This window comes from Mixophyes fleayi, chromosome 1, assembly GCF_038048845.1.
Source record: "Mixophyes fleayi isolate aMixFle1 chromosome 1, aMixFle1.hap1, whole genome shotgun sequence".
Taxonomy (NCBI): domain Eukaryota; kingdom Metazoa; phylum Chordata; class Amphibia; order Anura; family Limnodynastidae; genus Mixophyes; species Mixophyes fleayi.
In genome coordinates this window covers 445,664,173-445,684,947 of record NC_134402.1, presented here as the reverse complement: position 1 = coordinate 445,684,947, position 20,775 = coordinate 445,664,173, and the positions used below count along the sequence as shown (strand labels likewise).

At 41.6% G+C, this 20,775-nt stretch overlaps 1 protein-coding gene across 2 annotated transcripts in view; it reads right to left on the bottom strand.

The window, feature by feature from the left end:
• Positions 1-19,996, bottom strand: part of SMAD2 (SMAD family member 2) — a 36,635-nt gene extending 16,639 nt beyond the window's left edge. For both annotated transcript variants that reach the window (XM_075185958.1, XM_075185966.1), the window contains exons 1-2: positions 19,644-19,996; positions 2,939-3,213 (exon numbers count right to left, since the gene is read on the bottom strand). In XM_075185958.1, the coding sequence (XP_075042059.1) occupies positions 2,939-3,174 (236 nt within the window). In that variant the 5' untranslated portion in view covers positions 3,175-3,213; positions 19,644-19,996. The remainder of the gene's footprint in view (positions 1-2,938; positions 3,214-19,643) is intronic.
• Between the last annotated feature and the right edge of the window lie 779 nt (positions 19,997-20,775).

Genomic DNA, 20,775 nt, shown 5'->3' with positions numbered 1-20,775 from the left:
TCTATCTTCCCCACTGGATGATGCTATAACTGGCTCCTATCAGAAAGCTTTAATGATGACAGAATAAATGATAGAGGAACATCAGCTGCTGCAAAACATAATGTTTATTTCCAGGTCCCTTCTGTCTGATTTCTTCAAGTATTACCGCATGGAGGGGACAAGTATTCAATTATTTACGGTCATAGTTTGGCTAGTTGGATCACTGAGTCTACAGCTGTAACTTACAGGAGTGATATGTAAAGACAATGTACTGGGAATCGCGGTTCTCTGTGCATAAGAGCTTACGTAGATCGTTGGTAAAATCCATGCGAGTGCCTGTATGTTGCCTAATCACAAACAATGCGGTCCACTGATTGTTTCCATGGTTACGATTGTTGCCAAGGAAAGTCATTTAGTCACAACACATTTGTCAAATTGTCAGCAACAGTCCTTCTGAAGTTTCAACAGGCAATTTCAGGCAGTAGTCTTATTCAAATATCATGCGTATTCCAGTAAGCTGCCGTACCCAGCATATTGATTTTCGTTAGGAAATGTCATATTTGAGTGGAGTTGCCCTTTAAAAACAAAGCAGTCAGACAGAAAGGTCTTGATTAAAGTCAATGGTTACATAAAATCACCATGAATCAAAAGACCCTACAAAACCATTGTATACACCAAGGGCTCCCAACTACTTAGCGTTTCCGCAGGTTATTTTCCTACTTCTCTATTCAGCCCTAAGAGCTTGTGGCATGACCACAGCAAGTTAACTAAACAGTACGAGATCACAGACTGAGGCTAAGAGATTCTTATATCACAAAACCTCAGGAACAATATATACCAAATAGGTCCATAAGCTATAAAGAAAAAAGAGACTACGTACACAAGCAGACACTGCTAACACTTCAGCTGCATGTAACTAAAGACCAGTACATGCAAACATGTGACAAGGCGACACTAAGATGCACACAGCAATACAGACAGGTGGCATTGCACCAATACAGCTGCTGGCCAGTGATACACACCAGACTCATGCTGCTGCTGTATGCAAAACAAACCGCAAAAGGTCTCCATTGTACACACCAAACAGTCCACGAAAAAACAGTTGCAATCAATTTAGTAGCTTAACCTTACCTATTGCCATCTGTGTGAACAAGACCTGAATGTCCAAAATGACAAAAACATTCACCACACAAGCAGCTTACTGCAGCTCCCTTCCATAGTAATCACCACACATGCCGCTTACTGCAGCTCCCTTCCATAGTAATCACCACACATGCAGCTTACTGCAGCTCCCTTCCATAGTAATCACCACACATGCCGCTTACTGCAGCTCACTTCCATAGTAATCACCACACATGCAGCTTACTGCAGCTCCCTTCCATAGTAATCACCACACATGCCGCTTACTGCAGCTCACTTCCATAGTAATCATCACCGATGATTGCATGAAATACAGGGAAAAGGATGCAGGTGACCCACATCAAGGACTAAATAATGTGCAATTTATATTGTGATTTCACAATACGGAGACAGACCACAAGCCAACCAACAAGTCATTCGGCACTTACTTACCCCTCACACATGGCCACATAGATCACTATTCCTCTGGTTACTTCCCTGCAGCTCACATTACTTTCCACAGACAGACATGTGTTATGTGGACACAAGGCCTCATAGCTCAATAAAGACAATCACACACTCGTATGATAAGGGTTCCAGATCTGGTCACGTTCTAGGTGAGAAGTTATTTCATTCTGCATGACCAGAACTCGTGTTGTAATGATAATATAACTGCTCGCTGCCCAAAGGCAGATCCTAAGAAGCAGGCCTATAATATTAGGTCAGATTTTGCATCGGATCTTGATTTACTGAAATGATTATGAAAATCATCTTTCCAATTTGGATCAATCTCCATATTCACAACGATCTACAATAATATAGTACAGATAATATTCCACAGCCAATGTGGATTAAGTGACTAAACATCTGGCCTTACACCTCAGACCAGTAGAATAGGAGAATTCAGTTTCCACAGATAACCGGTAGTAGGTTAATAGAACTGTTAGCATGCAAGGAGAAAGGGATTGAGTACAATATAATCTGGAAAAAAGAATAACATAATAGAAAGGATCAAAAATGCCATCATTACCCTGTCTCAATGCATTATAAAACTACAACAGGTAAATAATAAAAAAAAAAAGGACATGAGAGATGATAAGAGGGAACGACCCAGACATGTACTCACAATCCAGTATACAGAAAGACATGTATACCCCACTAAAAAAAAGTGTCAAACCAGTAGGTCACTGGAGGAACGGTAGGGCACAATCACTCCAAATGCAGAACAGGTTATACAAGTATCATTTTTTTGCATTACAGAAATTACACTGAAGTGTTGACCAAGGAAATAAAGTCAAAATACAATTTATAACGACCCCTTACCAAAATAGGTCAACTTGTTTTCCATGGCAAACCATAATGTGCTGACTGAAGTGGACTCCTTTGGCACAGAAGCTCATAGCGGTTATAAATTTGCTCTTGTGATGGTAACAGAGCCTGAACTCGCTGGCTATCTAGTACTGGTTCCAATGGAGCAGCCCAGCAAAAGATTGATGTAGATCCGAGCTACTCAACCTATCCATTCACCGGGAACTCTTTATACGTGTCGGGCCAATGAGACGTCTTTTCTTACACACAAAGAGCAAGTTTATAAGGCTTCTTCTGCCCGCTGAGTATATAATACATTCCCTCTATAAAGACAGTGCCTGTATATTACACTACACCGCATACATCTGGGAGGTCAGCACAGCACTCGGTCACCTCCGCTACTGCCAGTGTTAGTGATATAATACAAGGTAGGAGGTGCGGCCTGTGCCACAATCTGCCAGTGTGTTAATCAGCTGCACACACAGATATAAAACAACCCATCACCAACGCGAGACGTAATACAGACATATACCTTGGGATTGTCACGCATTTCGTATTGCAGTTCTGCGTCGTGATCGCTTTCTCCAGTTCGTCGAGTTGTCCCGTTTTCTTGAGTTTTTTCACCAGGCTCTTCACCGCCTTCTCGCACCACTTCTCTTCTTGGCCGTTCTGCTCGCCGCCGCCCGCTCCGGTGGTGCCGCTGGCCGACTTCTTCCAGCCGAGGAGGCGTTTCACAACCGGCGGGGTGAAGGGCAAGATGGAGGACATAATGCTGCACTTTTACAGAAAAGTCAATCCACGTCTGACCTGAAAGAGAGACATAGCAGATCTCATATAGAGCTACCCCAGAAGCAGCATCTAGCCAATGCCGGCATTCATACACACGTCTAAATCAAGATTAAAGTAGGCACATATGCTAATTGCATTGTAAAAATCAGTGGAATAAAATAGAAAGTACATTACTACAGAGGTGGGGATACGGTATTACTCATATACTGCCCCCCCCGGCTTTGTCACTCAAGGAGAACGCACATTTACAGACACAGAACAGAGGAAATAATTTTCAAAGCCTATTGAGAACACAATACATGAGGAATGTGTCAGACAGAAGCGCTCACATTGTCCGAAAACTCAACATACACAAATACACACATATTATACCTTAAGAAAAATATATGGAGTTAAAAAAAAATAAAAAAGTAAACTATGCAAGAAGAAATTAGCAGGAAAATCTGCCATAATACAAGTAAAAGACGGGCGTAAACCAACATAGTGCACATTTCAGGTAGAATCCTGGACACACTATCAGTTTATGAGTGGGAGAGCCTAGCTCACAGCCAGACTGGTGATACACAGAGTGATCCAGAGGCCATACAAGTACATCCACTGCAATTAGTGCATCACCTCATTCATGGGTTTCATTAAACATATTGGTCCAGTAAAATAAAACATGGACAACACTGGGGACATAGAACACCAGCCGTATTGTGAGCCGATGGCGCTTTATGACGCAATGTTCTGCACACCATTAAAACCTCACTGCATGTGACCAGAGAGACTGCAGTTTATGGAACAATGTTAAAGAACAAGTCACGACAGGGTCGTAAATGTGGAGACCGTTTGCTGGTAGAAATATTCAGTGTTCTTTTTAAGCTAATTTACTACAAAATGCTACAGCTATTTTGATGCAATAAACACATCTCCCCTGCAATCTCTTTTGGGGGGTTATTTTCAGGCAGGTTTCAAATGTGCAAGCATGCACAGTTTATCATTTATCAAACGTTAGGTGGCTCTGCCCATATTGTTTTTGGCAAGCCAGCAGAAAATATATATGAAATTGTGCCTCTTTATAGATATGCAGCTCATAAATCGAACTGTCCCCCGCTGTTCTTTCCTCCAGCTGATGAACCTGGTGCCATACATTTCTTACAAAGACATTTTTACCATCTGTGCTTGTACACTCAGACCTTTCACAATGTATCCGGCATCAATGGCAATGATCTTACTGTGGGTGCAGAGAACAAGGCAGAACGCTCCACAAAGCAATCATTCCATTTGTACTAGAAAAGTGAGGTCATAAGTGGAAACATTTACGGAGAACTGAATATATCTTAAACCGGCAACACCATCAAAAAAGAAACACACAATTCAAGAGGAAATTGTGAGGAAGGGGTTAAGTTACCATAGATATGGGGGGCAGCGATGACAAAAAGAAAATGACAGAGAGCGGAGGTGGCAGCAAAAACAAACGATTTTTAAGCAACTAACATGTAAAAGGTCAACTTCAGCCTTCTTTACACTAGAGAAATATTCACTTTAAAAAACATGTTCTATGGAGTTCTGTTGGCTGAATAAAATGAGGATACACCAAAGTAAGAAAGCTCTTAATAAAAACAAAAAAAATAATAATAATATATAAGCAGTCCATGATCTGGCCACTCGAGGTCCTGTTGTATTGGATACAAAGAACAGATGTATCAACCCCTTCTAAAAAAGTAAAAGTGGAGGTGTTGCCCATAACAACCAATCAGATTCTTGCTTGTACTAGATAAATGATAGCTATAATCTGATTGGTTGCTATGGGCAACACTATCTTTCTAGAAGGTTTGATAAATTCACTCCTAAGTCTATAATTCTTTTTTTATGGGGGTTCCAAAAGTCAACAAACCAGTCCTGACAACTCTGACTTATGTTAATAAATGCAAATGTTCAGAATAACATGTATTTGGGTGCTGAAAGACAAACCCAACTGTTTTACAGGACACTTGCAGAAACAGATCCGACTTAAAAATAGAATGGAGTTCCATATAGCAAACAATATACTGTTTCAATGGCACCTATGTCAATTTAAATTAGGATAAAAGCCAGCACTAAACACGGTACCAGGACTATGTCAATTGGCGGATACAGGCAAAGTAAAATATTGAATAGTATTATTAACAAGTGTGGATGTGTACTTGCCCGTCTGCTGTCAGTATATCATTAAATCATGTTGGGTCTGGTGTTTCTTGAAAGTTTAAGGATGGTTTGTAAAGTGAAATGATATTTAATCTACCTATCTTATAACATCCACCAGCTATGTGATGATATACATATGTGGATCACACTATGCTGAAATATACCTGTGAGGGAAAAACAGTAGCTGCACATACGCCCAAGGATTTATATTTATATTATGCCAATTGTTGCTTGAACCCTTTGCATGGAAGAGGAGAAAAAAAATTCTCAGGAGCGGAGTCTATTTTAGTACTGGTCACATTCCAGCATCAATCTTAGTAATAGTGATTTTCTGAGCCGTACCCATACATGTGTTTTTCTCTTGCTAAACTCTAGCAAGAAAAACTATGTGCTTACAGGCTTGGTAATCATGTACCTGTCCAAAACAGCAACATCAGGATCACACACAAACACGTTTTCTTACTAAAATCAGCACTTCAGCATAAGGCAAATTAGTATTTCTTCTGCTAGTGTGTAGGGATTATATAGGTAGACCAACAAGTCACACTTAAGCTAGACACCCTACCGAAACAAATTAGGGGTCACTTACCTTTATAACCTAATAACTTTATTTATACAACCAATTCAAGCCCTCAAAACTGTTTACAAAGCAGAGAATTGTCATAACCTACTAAACAGCTTGAAGGTTTTCGGAAAAAATATGGTGCCTCATTTTTACTTTTTGTACGTACAATTGAATGCGTTGGTTATTGTTTAGATATCTGTAGTTTAGCGGCAATACTGCTTGGTTAGGGCTACCCTCGTGTCTCTGTGCTTGGATGGGAGAGAACGAGGCTCCTGCGTTTTCTTTCCCTTAGTCCTGGTAGGTGAGGTGGAAAATGTTCTGCCCCCTTACCCAGATGGTGGAGTAAGGAACCCTCATTAGTCCATTGCTGACTAACTGGCCAGTATTCCTTCATGGTCAGTACTGAGAGGAGAATCCAAATCACCTTAAGCAGCGATGGGGTTACTCGTGGCTTATAGAGAGCGGTATATTGCTAGACTAAGCTCTTCTTCTGTATGCTGCTGAACAGGCTCTGGAATCTGACGACATCTTCAGTGATGGCGTGCCTTAATGGTGTCATAACCAATGTCACATCCCCCAGGTATGGGATGATGAGAGGAAACCACACACACAGGTTAATCCTAACGTTTAGCCCAAGTGCAGAGTGACCAGTTCAATTTGGCCAAACATGGACACGATACAGCGGTGTCTGAGGCCGGTTAATGTGTGACTGCAAGATTTGGATTGGATTATTGGGCAGTGCGATTTTACGCATACTGTACAGACTTCCATTGAAGGTCTAATTACAGAACAATAACTGTACATAGAACGTAAGCCATCCTAAGTTCGGTCAAGGTATCTGAAGTCCATGGTGACTGAAAAATTTAACCTGGCAACCGGAGCGGTGGCACTTGTGCCAACATACATGGATACCAGCTTGTAATCAGCACCCACGAAGCCGCTGCCAGCTTCAGAAAAGACAAACAGCATCAGCGGGTCACACAGCAACGAAAATGCAGAACTCCTCTATGCCCCCTGCTGGAGCAGACTGTCTGCAGCAACTAAGGTGCCAGCGTGAAGAATTGTGTTCTTGTACATAGGACATGTGATCAGCACTCAGCAGGAATGGGCGAGGGCACACTGGTATGGGGATATACTGGCTTTTGTAGGGGCACAGGCTGCTATATAGGGCCATAGAGATAAAGAAGGCACCATGATGTGTGTGGGCACAAATTTACACTAGAGCACACTGGCACGTGGAAGGGCACTGCCAGTTTTGCTGCAAGGTCATGGTATACATTCTCTTTACTGGTACAAACTGTGTTATTACAGAATTGCTGGCTCCCAGCTATTGCTATCCTGACCACTAACTTTCAGATCAATAAGTCCAGACCTGAATACATAGCTGTGAATACTATTAATGGCTTTCATATAAGGCAATGTACATACTGGGGTTTAATGGTCTAGCCTTAGTACACAAATAACTTCATACTAAATAGGTAAGGTCAGATAGGAAACATTTCTCTGTAAATAGTTCCATTAAACAAATATGAACAGAACATTTAAAGATAATGAAGTGTTTCCCTTTACGGTCACATGTAATGATGAATGTAGCCGCAGAGCACCCTTCATCATTGGACTAATTCTTACATATTGGCCAACTGCCGGTTTTATCAGGAACTTTATATTCCTTGGCCTAAGAAACTATTCTATTGTACACTTCTAGACAGAAAGGTTATCTATTTCTGTAACTTATTCTACAACTCCAGATATTTGCACCAGGCCCAGCTCTCCAACGTATAGGGACGCCAAAAATATGTGTACATTATACAAGATCAGTTACAGTGTCCAGGGCTGGACGTTTCAGTTTAAGCAGCAACATGGCCGTTGGTTGGATGTAGGTTGGTCTCAATTCTTTTCCACCCCTCCAATGGCACTTTATTTCCTTGATGTAACTTTCATTTCACCATACAATCTGATGCAGAAACCAAACCGATCAGTTACCGCTCTTTCAGAGGACCAATGAGCTGCTGATAACAGCCTTGGTCCAAAGCTAGCGAACCCAAGCAGGTCCCGTTCCATTATTACCTTTCTATAGTCGTTAATTTACCTGTAATAAAGTTAGTCTAATACAGTGATGGCTAACCTGTGACACTCCAGGTGTTGTGAAACTACAAGCCCCAGCATGCTTTGCCAGCTATCGGCTAGTTATCTACTGGCAAAGCATGCTGGGGCTTGTAGTTTCACAACACCTGGAGTGTCACAGGTTAGCCATCACTGGTCTAATAGAATGTGGTAAATGAGTAAATTGTGAAGATTACTCTCTCCAGAGTCATACAGGCTGCTCTGTCACCGGGTTTGAAATGTTCAGCGCAAATAACTTTTCATGTCACACTAGTGTGGGCAGGCGTGACCGTATAACATTGCTTAAAAGGACAACTCCATGTAAAATTACTTGTATTCCCTCATGCCTGTAAGAAATCCCCCTGGACGGGCTGCAGCGCTCTGGCAGCCAGAAGAAGGGGCCCATCAAACATCCCAATTTTAGAAGGTGACAGGGTGCTATTTGATATGCTCCTGGTTGTCCACACCACGACAATGCAGTGCCCGTGGGGGTGCGACTTCTCCCAAACGGCGGGGATCCCTGGTACTGATCCTCCACAGTGCTGCTACTTGGAGGTAAATGGGGGTCAGGAGGGACATTAGATGAACATCACATTCAGCATAGGGGTATTAAAAGTAGAAGAAGATAAAATCATGTGCTAATCCCACACAGCAGGCACATGACATACACATAAAGCATGATCAGATGTGTCACTATTCAGGCTTCTCCAAGTGAAGATCCTAAAGGAAGAAATGAGCCTTTTGCAATAAAACGTGGCTGGACAAACTAGATAATACGCATCCTAAATCTGCATGTATGTATGTATGTATGTATGTATGTATGTATGTATGTATGTATGTACATACACACACATTTACACAGGTTAGATGAGTATTGCATGAGACTGTCTTGCTTTTCCCATGGGGGAAACAACTTCTCAAATTTCTGTGTTTATTATAACAGAGGTAACCAATATTGCAAGTCTGGAGGTCTGATAAGGTTTAATATCTTTCAAAACAGATTTCTATAGAAAGCACATTATCTATGTGATGGGTTGCACAGCACGTCCGCGGTAATAGGGGATGCAGAAATATCTGATCGTTGTGAAGCCTGAAAGAGATCACAAAGACTCAAGCTGAAATATGGTGTTCTTAGAAGAATTACATGTGATGAATTACTATGCATCACATTATGATCTCTCACTGTGAGACACATAGTAGTTCTACTACTACGCGGAACGCTTGAGAAGTTCCAAAAACAGATTTTTTTTTTTCTGTAATTTGGAGCCCATTGCTTAAAATCTAATAAAAACACATTTAAAAGTGACTCCTGACTCTCTACACACATTAAACTGTCCCTCAGTAACTGCAGGGGGGGGGGGGGGGGGTGACCTCAGTTCTGTGTATTTGACAAAATCAAACAGAAGCTTCTGGGTAATGGGTTTCTTACTGCGTAAGAATTATCATCTCTTTATAGTAAAAGAGCAGAATTGCAACATGTTATTAGTACTGTGCTACTGCCCCAAGGAAAAAAAAAAACAACACTATTCAAATTTACAATACATAGGAGATACCTAGTTACTGCGCTACGTTTTAGCAGAATAAAAACATCAGTATTCAAAACAGCCTTCAATAACAAGGACATACATAAATCCAGTTGGCTAGATCCAAACATTAATCTTGTGGAGTTCATACACTTGGTGTATTTATAATCCAGTCACCTTAGTATACCGTATCCTCAATAGGTGAGCGCATCAGTAAATGAGATAAGTGACAATAGTGTAACAGAACTTGCTGATTATAACCAGAGCTCTGCTCGGGCACCTCCTGGTGGAGCTGCGCCAGGAAACACTGATTACGGGATATCAGAACGAATTTGCCTCTTGTTTTAAGTAAAATAATTAAACTTTACCTATTTGTTATAGAGCTGAACAACTTTCACAAAGAATTTAGCAAGAGAACAAACTGCTACACCAGCCAGAGATGGCAATGCCCATTTCTCTAATCAGTGTCCACATCATATGAACAGAAGGCAGCACAGAAATGTTATCCCTCTCCTCCCCCTTCACAGAGGTAAAATGTAGTTTAACCCTTGACGCTCTATTGAGTCCTGGCCGCAGACCAGAGAGTGACCTGGACCCCTCCCTCCGGGAGGATTATGAAATAAAGTGGCCACCTATGATATATACTACATGAGATACTTCGCTCCCTAACAAGCTCTCCCTCCTGTTGGTGCGGCTTTGGGTAGCAGGGTACATTTTTCCCATGAAGTGGCCCTGCCCCAAAATATCTTCCTTTTAGAACCGATTAGGGCCCTCTTCTCCAATCTGGAAATATCCGTGGCGCTTCCTCCTCCCTCCTTTTGTGTCCCATCTGAAAAGATCCATGGTGCTTCCTCCTCCACTACCACCTGACAGACGCTAACAAGCGCTCTGTGAAGTTAGCTCTCCATATCCTTGCTGCAGCGTGCTGCTTAATCGCCAAAGCAAGAAATCAGACTGACCCCCCCTCATATGTCTGCCCTACCGTCCTATATCTGGTTTATTGCCCGGATTGAAAAGATCACCCATCATATCCACGATAAGGATGACAAGTTCCACCAAATCTGTGCTCCCTGACTCTACTTGTAATCTCCAAACTAGCCCACGCTCCCCTCGTTTTGCCTGTGCTTCACTCGGTCTCTATTTTAAAGTGGATCCTTTGATGCCGGACTCTACGAGGTGTGCCCACCTCTGAGCACACTCCCACTGTATCTCCAATTTATATATTTATTTTTGAATTCTTAAAACAATGTTCTAACGCCTGAACAATTATTGAACTATTGTTATTTTTTCCCCTCTATGTGGGGAATTCAATTGGCCGCAATGATCCTCAGAACATCGTGTCCGTGGATTTTCACCGTTATTATGGTAAAAAATAAGACTATTTTGCTCGTACCTCTATGGGGTGCAAGCAAAAATGAGCTTTATTTCTGTAAAGAAAAAAATAAAGAATTTTAGAACTGAATTGCCCCACCCATGTGTCTGTTTAGCAGTTCTTTGTATAATATTCTGATTTTACCTGGTTTTGCGATATTCCATTTAATGTCTATTATTCGTGTTTTTGCAATATTGCAAAATAAAAGTAAAAAAAAAACAACAAAAACAGTACTTATTTTTCAAGACTTAGGGGCATATTCAATTGCCGCGGAAAAACTATTAACGTTAATACGGTAATAGTTAGCTGGATTTCAGTTCGCGGCCCAGGGAGCTACGAGCGGAAATCCAGCGAGAAAATTACTGTATTAAAGTTTTTTTCCGCGCACTATTACCGTAATAATGGTAATAGTGCGCGGACCGCGGGACTTTCAGCGTTTCCGCCGAGAATTGAATATGCCCCTTAATGTCAATTTTAAATTTTTTCCAGTAAATAAACCATTCTAAACAATGAAAGGGTAACTTGTAGTTAGAGAGGGCTTAATATCCTCTGATGCAAAAAATACCTCTGACAGACACGTTCCCTTAAAAAGTTGGGCAACTAAATCTTTCCAATATAATAGTTATGCTTTTCCTTAGGTTACTGAACAGTTGGATATGTGAACTTAGCGTTGCTTAAGCAAAATATTGACATAAATTTACAACAAAATCGCCTGGGGCATTTTCATGGCACAAATTCAAGTATTCAAATATCTTTTACCGCGGTACCAGAAACCGTCCAAAACTTCCATTCCATACAGGATTAGACTCAATCTGTTTTTTCCTATTAAACGATCACATAAAAATACGGAACACAATACATTTTTGTGGCGACGTACAAAGCCGCATGAAGACGTATGCCAATGAGTTTTCTAGTTAAGTGCATAAACCAAAGAGAAAAACAAGAACGGACTTGTGTTTAAGTAGCACGTTGTGTTCACAGCGTACACTTCATGTAGATGTGACCCGCACCGGTCTAGTGTTAGCAGACCAGGACGCAAAGATTTACTAACAGATTTAGACACCCAGCAAGGACACAAGGTAAGTGTGTTTGCTAATAGATTGGATTTAACAACTAGGCCTAACAAAACATTGATCTGAAAGCAGGAAAAATAATTAAAATAACCATTCGGCACAAAATAAGCCCTTTTAAATCTCACAATCATTTTTTCTCTACCTCAAAATAGAAATATACAAAGCATAATGTGCCGTGTGGATTACACAATTATGTAAACAAAAGGCCCCGTAGAATAAGACGATATATATTTATTAAACACAATTTATGTAATACAGTAATTGTATCAAAGATATAACATACACCAAAGTCTCATTGTTAACATCAGCGTAAATGTCTCCCATAAGAGAAAAATATATTGGATTGCTTAACTAAACTGGGATGCCTGCAATCTAAGATATATGCCTATACATCACAGTAATATTCAGCCCCTCCTTGTAAAAATACATAAGTGGGTGAATATTGCATTAACCAATCTTGAAAATGCCACTATAGCCCCATCAGTCCTTTGTTAAAGCGTACAGCTAGGTGCGGAAATATTTGGACAGTGACGATTTTCATAAGTTTTGCTCTGTACGCCACCACAATAGATCTGAAATTAAACAATTGAGATGCAATTGAAGTGCAGACTTTCAGCTTTAATTTGCGGGGTTAAACAAAAATATATGAAACATTTAGCACTTATATACACAGAAATACAAATGATGACAATAACAGTGGCGCTTAATTCAGAATTGAGAATAAATGTGTATATATATATATATATATATATATATATATATATATATATATATATATATATATTAGTCCAATATAATTCACACCCGGTGACATCCTTAATAACAAAGTGGCAGCCTCCCTTCAAATTTGGATGGTATACCAAATAAAGTTTAATGAAGACGGATGAGATGGGGTATGGCGCCTTTGGTGTATTATTGTGGGTAAGGTAACCCAGCAAACCAAGGTATGTGTATATGCGTACCAGCTGTCTGCTTGAATACAGCTCCTCAATATACAGGGTAGACAATTCTGCTGTGGTCATGCAGGTCCGCTGTATCTCATAGGTCCATGCAAAGAGAGAAGAAACCCAAATAGTGTGATACCGTTCCAAGCTTGAAAGCGTCAGTGTGTCATCTTCTCCAACGTTTCCATTCCTGCTATTAGTTACGTAAAATTGTTTCTACATTTACTATATACTTGCTGAGTGATACCTGCGGCTGAGTGCGACCAAGAACTACCAAGTACTAGACAAGCTGTCTCCATACCAGGATGAGCTGAGGCGGTTGTCACGGAATTAAGATACAGATAAGCTGTTTTTTTTTCATTATATTCGGTACACGGCCACTTGGTGCTTTTATTTAGTCTTTTATTGTTTGATTCCATGTAGAAGGAAAATATATATTGTCATAATTTGTATAACATCTCTTTCTGGTACGCCTATATCTGGGTGGTGGAACTATAATGCAAATGCTTCTGTAACGGTATCACACTATTTGGGTTTCTTCTTTCTTTGCATGGACCTATGAGATACAGCGGACCTACGTGACCGCAGCAGAATTGTCTACCCTGTATTCAAGCAGACAGTTGGTACGCATATGTACATACCTTGGTTTTCTGGGTTACCTTACCCACAATAATACACCAAAGGTGCCATACTTATATACACAGTCCCCTATTTTCAGGGCCTCAAATATAATTGGACAAATTAAGAATCATAAATAAAATGTTAATTTGTAATACTTTGTGGTGCAATGATTGCCTGAAGCCTGGGACCCATGGACATCACCTAATGCTGGGTTTGCTCCTTTATTAGGCATTGCCAGGCCTTTACTGCAGCTGAATTGTTCGTGGGTATTTCTGCCTTTAGTTTTGTGTTCAGCAAGAGAAATGAATGTTTTTATCAGGTTGAGATCAGGTGACTGACTCAGCCATTGCAGAATATTCCACTTCTTAGTCTTAGTATGTTTCAATTGATTGTCCATCTGTCCTGTGAAGCGCCGTCCAATCAGCTTTGCTGAATTTGAGCAGACAGTAAATCCCTATACATTTCTGTTGTTCCAGAACTGGGCTGGCATTTTTAGATGTTTTTTTGGCAAAGTGTAATCAGGCATATTCCTGAAGTTTATGAACGGTTAGCACCTTGTGATGAACCCTCTGTATTTGAGCTCTTTATGGTAGACTTGGATAATGATATACCTACCTCCTGGAGAGTATTCTTCACCTGACTGGATGTTGTGAAGGGTTTTTCTTTACCATGGAAATGATCCTGTTGTGTGCTGTGGATGTCCAGGCTTTTTTGCTTTGCTGAGCTCACCAGGGAGTTCTTTGTTTTGCACAGAATGTACCAAACTGTTGATTTGGCCACTCCTAAGGTTCCAGGGATGTCTCACATGAATTTTGTTTTGGTTTTTGCAGCCCAAGGATGGCCTGTTTCACTTGCATTGAGAGCTCCTTTGACCGTATGTTGTGGGTTCACAGCAACAGCTTTCAAATGCAAAGGCCACACTTGGGATCAAGTCCAGACCCTTTTGTCTGCTTAACTGATAAACACAATAACTAAAGGAAAAGCCCACACCTGTCTATGACACAGCTTTTGAGTCAATTGTCCAAAAACTTTTTGATACCTTGAAAAAGAGGAGGATACATATTAAACAGCTGTAAATACTAAACCCTTCAGCCAATTTAGATGTGAATAGCCTCAAATTAGAGCTGATAGTTCTAACTGTAGGTAAACATTCATTACATAACTGTATCTTGAATATGTTTTGGTAAAATAGCAAAAATTGTCCAAATACAAATGGACGTAACTGTATATCAGGCTGGATTCATCTAAAGCGCCTGTATGTTTATCTATTAAGAGAAACATTTATCTGATTGATGCTGATATTAATAAAGAGACTTTGCATCAAGAATATAACTAATATCAATCACTGTATTTATAAACTTGTGAGTTTAATATATATATTTAATCAAAGTGAACTTTGCTTACACAATTCAGGACACTGTACTATGTGTCTATCTTGGGGCCAGCAGTAACCTTAGCTGTTTTATGCAGGGTTGATAAAATGTATTTATTCTTACGTACACTTAATTGGTGTAGATGGTTATTCTACTTCAATTTGCCAGTGTCCCATTACTGTAAACTATAGCACTCAATCTCTATCTAGCGCTTGGTATACTTGTATTAGATTATCTTCTCTACCTTAATTAACCTGCTTTTAGCAGCCGTTTACACCAGTAAATCCAAACCTCCAACATTTTCCATAAACTCCTTTCTGATTCTGCACATTATAGAAATCCAGCAAAATCGAAAATATATCATCTGTCTCTCTTCACTTTCAAGATCCTTTAAATGTGTCAAATGTAATTCAAGCTCTGCCTGTACCTAACTAATCTCCATCTATGACCTTTTCCTCTCAACCAACCTCAACTTTCTGGCAATAACAGAAGCAATGCTCAAACCACCAGCCCTCCGCTTCCCCCACACCTGCAGGATTGGACTCCTCTATTCTTCCATGTTTATGAAGTACATATTGATCTGAATATTCCACCCTCTCTCACTGTGTGTTGTCCCCCTTGACCACCCTAGCAAGCGCTTAGAAATATTTTTCTGCCTGGCTCTCTTAATATTTATCCAGTGACCTCACCAATCATCATTTTTGGAGATTTTAAAATCATGATGATCCACATTCTCTTTCTGCTTTAATGCTACTACCTCAGCCTCTCCCAGTGATGCTGATCTGCCTAGATCAGCATCTGATTTCTTTAACCTTCTTTCCCTCTCTCAAACCATCACAGAGTCATCTGCAATCTCTTCGCTGCCACCCGTTACATTCTAACTCTACGAAGCACCCGGATACATGCATAACTCTTACTTCTATTAATTTCCAACAATTTTCCACTTCTCTTAACAAATTATCTCCCCAATTCCTACATTCGGCACTGATCCAGCAGTCCACATCGTAATTACACCTTAGCACCAGCCTTAGTCGGGTGGTTCCAGTTACTTTTTCTTCCAAAATTTGACCACGAACGGCGTACAAATAGAACAATTATGTGTATTAAACTGAAAATGAGGCAAGAGGACCCTGCTTGCAAAGGAAACTTGCTGCCTTTAAAATCTTTCCAAAAATGTAAATTAGTAAAAACATCTTACACTTTTGATAACTTCCTCAAATAATACTGTAATTTAACACTTCTACTGAAATGCTCCGGACATTGCCAAAAAATATACTTCCAATCTCTCATCTCTTCTCACCCTGCCCACTCCATCCCCTTTCCAACCACCATCACTGCCCAAAATTGTGCTTCCAACTTCCAGGACATGACTGACACAGATCCATATGAAGTGATGATATCTTCCAGGAGCAACAACCTGTGTCATTCCCGTTACCCCTGGCATCTTCTCTATATTGTCCCCCCAAATGAAGACAAAATCTAGCCCCCTTATCCTCCTACTTATAGGCACACTAGACCCTATCCACTGACAAATTAGCTGTTCCAGTGTCCTGTGCTCATCTCAGCTTTCACCAACATCTAAAATCTCTCCCTCTCCACTGGTATATTTCCCATCATTAGTCCAGCTTGCAGCAATTACTCACATTCTGAAGAAATCATTTCTGTCCCAAATTGTCTCTCAGATTACTATCCCCTCTATCATCTCCCATACACCTCCAAAGTACACTCTTCAGTAAGGCTTTCGTCCACAACACTCCACAGAGACTGCAGTGACTACGTGGTCACTAATTTGATCACTGCTAATCTGAAGGCCATTGCTTGTCTATAATTCTCCTTGACCTCTCTGGTGCCTTTGACACCATTAAACAGTCCTTACAAAAACCCCTGTAATCACCAGGTCTTCAGGACACTGTCCTATCATGGTTCTAATCCTGCCTATCAAACTGTTCCTTCATTGTTTGTTTCTCTCCAGAACATGCAGATCTCAAACAAGACAATGCAAAAACTTATTTCTGCATTTATAAATCCCCTACATTGACTACTGCAATCTCTCACACCAGGCTTTTAACCCCTTCAATCCATTTTGAATGCAGCAGCTTAACAAATTTTCTTCCCCAAACTTTCTTGAGAAAATCTAACCCCACTACGCACTTATTCCATTTTAATCTGACTGGACCAATAGACAATCTGTGCAACTTAACCTCATGTATCAAACACCTATTTTCCTATAGATCTGAAGCCTGCGAACCTAGCCTCTTTGTTTAGTAATGTACAGTCTTGTTGTATTTCCATTTGTTCCCAAACGTAAATTGTTGCAGAGTAAGCCGACACTATATAAAGTACATATATAACCTTCTCATGGCTTGAATACAATACTGGTGATCTTTATATCAACTATACATTGAGGCATCAAATAACATTACAGCATACACCCCGATACGGCAAAACCCAAACGTCTCACCCTCTGTGTGTACTGCTTGTTGCAGGTAAAAAGAGCAGCCATTGATGTGGTGGAATGGCCACATGTAACACACCACGTTTATTATGTTAACAGGAAGCAAAACAATGTGCAAGGGAAAAAGAAAATCATTAACAAAGCAACACAGCATTTCAAAACCTCAGGCAACAGAAGGTCATGTGTACTAGAACTGCTCTACAAAGACCCTGAAATCAGGTGTAAAAACTCTTCTATATACAAGCAGAAAACCTAAGTTTGTATAAGTTAATCATAAAGAAATCTGCATTGAATAGTGTTCTAACAAATTCAGTAATTAGGATGCGCTTGACTGACATATGTTCCACATCAACCAATAAAATATTATGGATTGTGATCTTCACCCCTTAAAACATACAACCCTAGAATAAGTCACATACCTGTATGAACTGATAAATATAGTGCATTACCTGTGTGGGTGCTATGAGCCAGAATCACTTTCTCAGGACACAGATAGGATGATATAGAAGAACAAGTAGTGCAGACTCATTGATTGAGGCTGAAACATTTACTGCCAATAAGTCCCCCAGCCCAGGAACAGGAGGAGGGGAGATACAGGAATGTAAACAGTGCTGGGGGAGGGGCGAGATATAATAGTATCTCTGCTATATACCAAGCAATACATGTTCTACACACAACAGTACAATCTGACCCTAAAGCAGAGGTTACAATCCAGCCTCATTAGAGATCCCAGTAAGTCTGTCAAACAGTGCACTAGGGGGGAATTAGATGTAAGCATGCAAACAGCACTGAAGGAGGGAGGGGGGGGGGGGGGGGGGGCGCAAATCAGAATACACTTCTCTGTTACTTCCTCAGCCATACATGTACACAGCAGGGGAAATAAGACTCTAGACAGAAGAGCTTGCAATCTAGCCTGATGAGAGACAGATATGATACCTGATTGGAACTGGCACACACAGAATTGGAGGAAGGGAGATTGAGGAATGTAAACAGTACTGGAGTAAGGGGTTAATAATCACACATCAGCTTTATCTTCAGAAATGCATATTCTACATACAGCAAGAAAATTAAATTATAGACAAAAGAACTTGCAATCTAGTATGATGAGAGCAAACTATAAGACCTGAGAGGGACTGGAAAACCTAGAGCTGGGGGGGTTATAATCACACAGCAGCTATATCCTCAGGAATGCATGTTCTGCATACAGACTGAAAATTAGATTCTATACTGAAGAGCTTGCAATCTGACATGATGAGATCTGATTGGGACTGGCACCCACAGATCTGGGGGAGGGAAGATGCATGAATGTAAACAGTACTGAGAAGGGGGGGGTTAATAATCACACGTCAGTTAAATCCTCTGCAATACATGTTCTACATGCAGCAGGGAAATTAAATTCTAGAGACAGAAGAGCTTGCACTCTAGCCAGATGAGAGCTAGCTATAAGACCTGACTGGGACTGAGAGCCCTAGAGCTAAGGGAGGAGAGATCCAGGAAAGTAAACAGTAGTGAGAAGGGGGGATAATAAGCACATTATCTATATCCACAGCAATACATGTTCTACACATCGCAAGAAAAAAAAAAGGATTCTAGACAGAAGAACTTGCAATCTAGTCTCATGAGAGCCAGCTATGAGATCTGATTGGGACTGGTACAGAGTTGGGGGGAGGGGAGATCCAGGAATGTAAACAGTACTGGAGTAAGGGGTTAAAAAATCACATCCTCTATATGCTCAGCAATGGACGTTCTACATGCAACAGGGTAATAAGACTCTAGACAGAAGAGCTTGCAATCTAGCCTGATGAGAGCCAGCTATGAGATCTGATTGGGACCTGCACACAAAGAGTTGGGGGGAGGGGAGATCCAAGAATGTAAACAGTACAGGAGGAGGGGATGAGGACGAGCAGTCTGGGCTGAAGAGCTTGCAATCTAACCTGATGAGAGCAAGCTCTGAGATCTGATTAGGACTGGAACACAAAGAGTTGGGGGAGGGGAGATCCAGGAATGTAAACACTACAGGAGGAGGGGATGAGGACGAGCAGTCTGGGCTGAAGAGCTTGCAATCTAGCCTAATGAGAGCCAGCTCTGAGATCTGATTAGGACTGGAACACAAAGAGTTGGGGGAGGGGAGATCCAGGAATGTAAACACTACAGGAGGAGGGGATGAGGACGAGCAGTCTGGGCTGAAGAGCTTGCACTCAGAGCGCTGGCAGACCCCGGCCAGGAGGCCAGGCCCGGGGCAGTAGTTACCTGGGGGCCTCTGGGCGCTGTCTCTCTCCGGGATGAGGTGCGGCTCGGGCAGGGCTCCCGTCACCCACCTGTAGGCCGCTGTCCAGGCCGTACCCTCAGCCCGGCGAGGCCTAGGCGGCCGGGGAGGACGAGGGGGAAATACGCAACGACGACCCCGCTTCAAGATGGAGGGAGGAGAGCAGCCCGGTCATCCGCACCACGGGCCCCCGCTCTCCTCGCCGGTATTATCACTGTATTATTATTATTATATTACGGTTATCACTCTCCTCCCGCACAAATCTCCTCACAGTCCCCGCCGCGCACGCAACCGGCCAACCTCAACCTCGCCACGGCCCGCAGCTCCGCCCCCGCCGCCTCGACCGCGCCACGCCATTGGAGCGTAGGCAGGCAGCGAGAGACACCATTGGTCGGCGGACCTGTCAGTCCTAGCGGCCCCGCCTCTTTCTTGCCCAGCTCCTACGTCAAGGCTTTTTTTTTTTTTTTTTCATAGCAGCCGAGGGGGGAGAAAGGCTTGGAAGAAGCTCCGCCCATCAGAGGTTGATAAGGGGGCGTGTCCCTTGTTACGGGAGACGTTAAAGAGACGTCCAAGAGAAGCTTTTGAAAAGGGGGACGTCAATCAAAAGGAAAGGCTCCGCCTCTCTATGACGCGCCTCGGCTGCCTGACGCGTGCGTTGTTCATGGAGGGGGATGCGCTTGATTGACAGCCGGAGAAGAAAAGGAGATGTGTGCGCATGCGCGGATTGCGCTAATCACACAACGCGGTGTGTGCGCATGCGCGGATTGCTCTCTCACTATGGGGATCTATATTTAACAAGCAAGACATGTGGACTGGCTGCCAGGAGCCCAGTATTTTATTATTATTATTATTATTATGATTATGATTATTAGAAGTATTATCCATTCATTGATAGAGCACCAGTTTGATACATATAGTGGAGTATTGGTCCAGTCAGATTGCAATTGGAAAAAGTGCTTAGTGGTGCTATGTAATCACACAGCAATGTGGATGGTTTGAGTATAGAAAGAGAATAAATATAAGTTTGAGTGAACTGTGTACAGAGAAGGTAATCGGGTATTGTAGCCCAGGAAGGCGGCTCGGGAATTTCATAAATCTGTCCAAACAGGTGAGTAT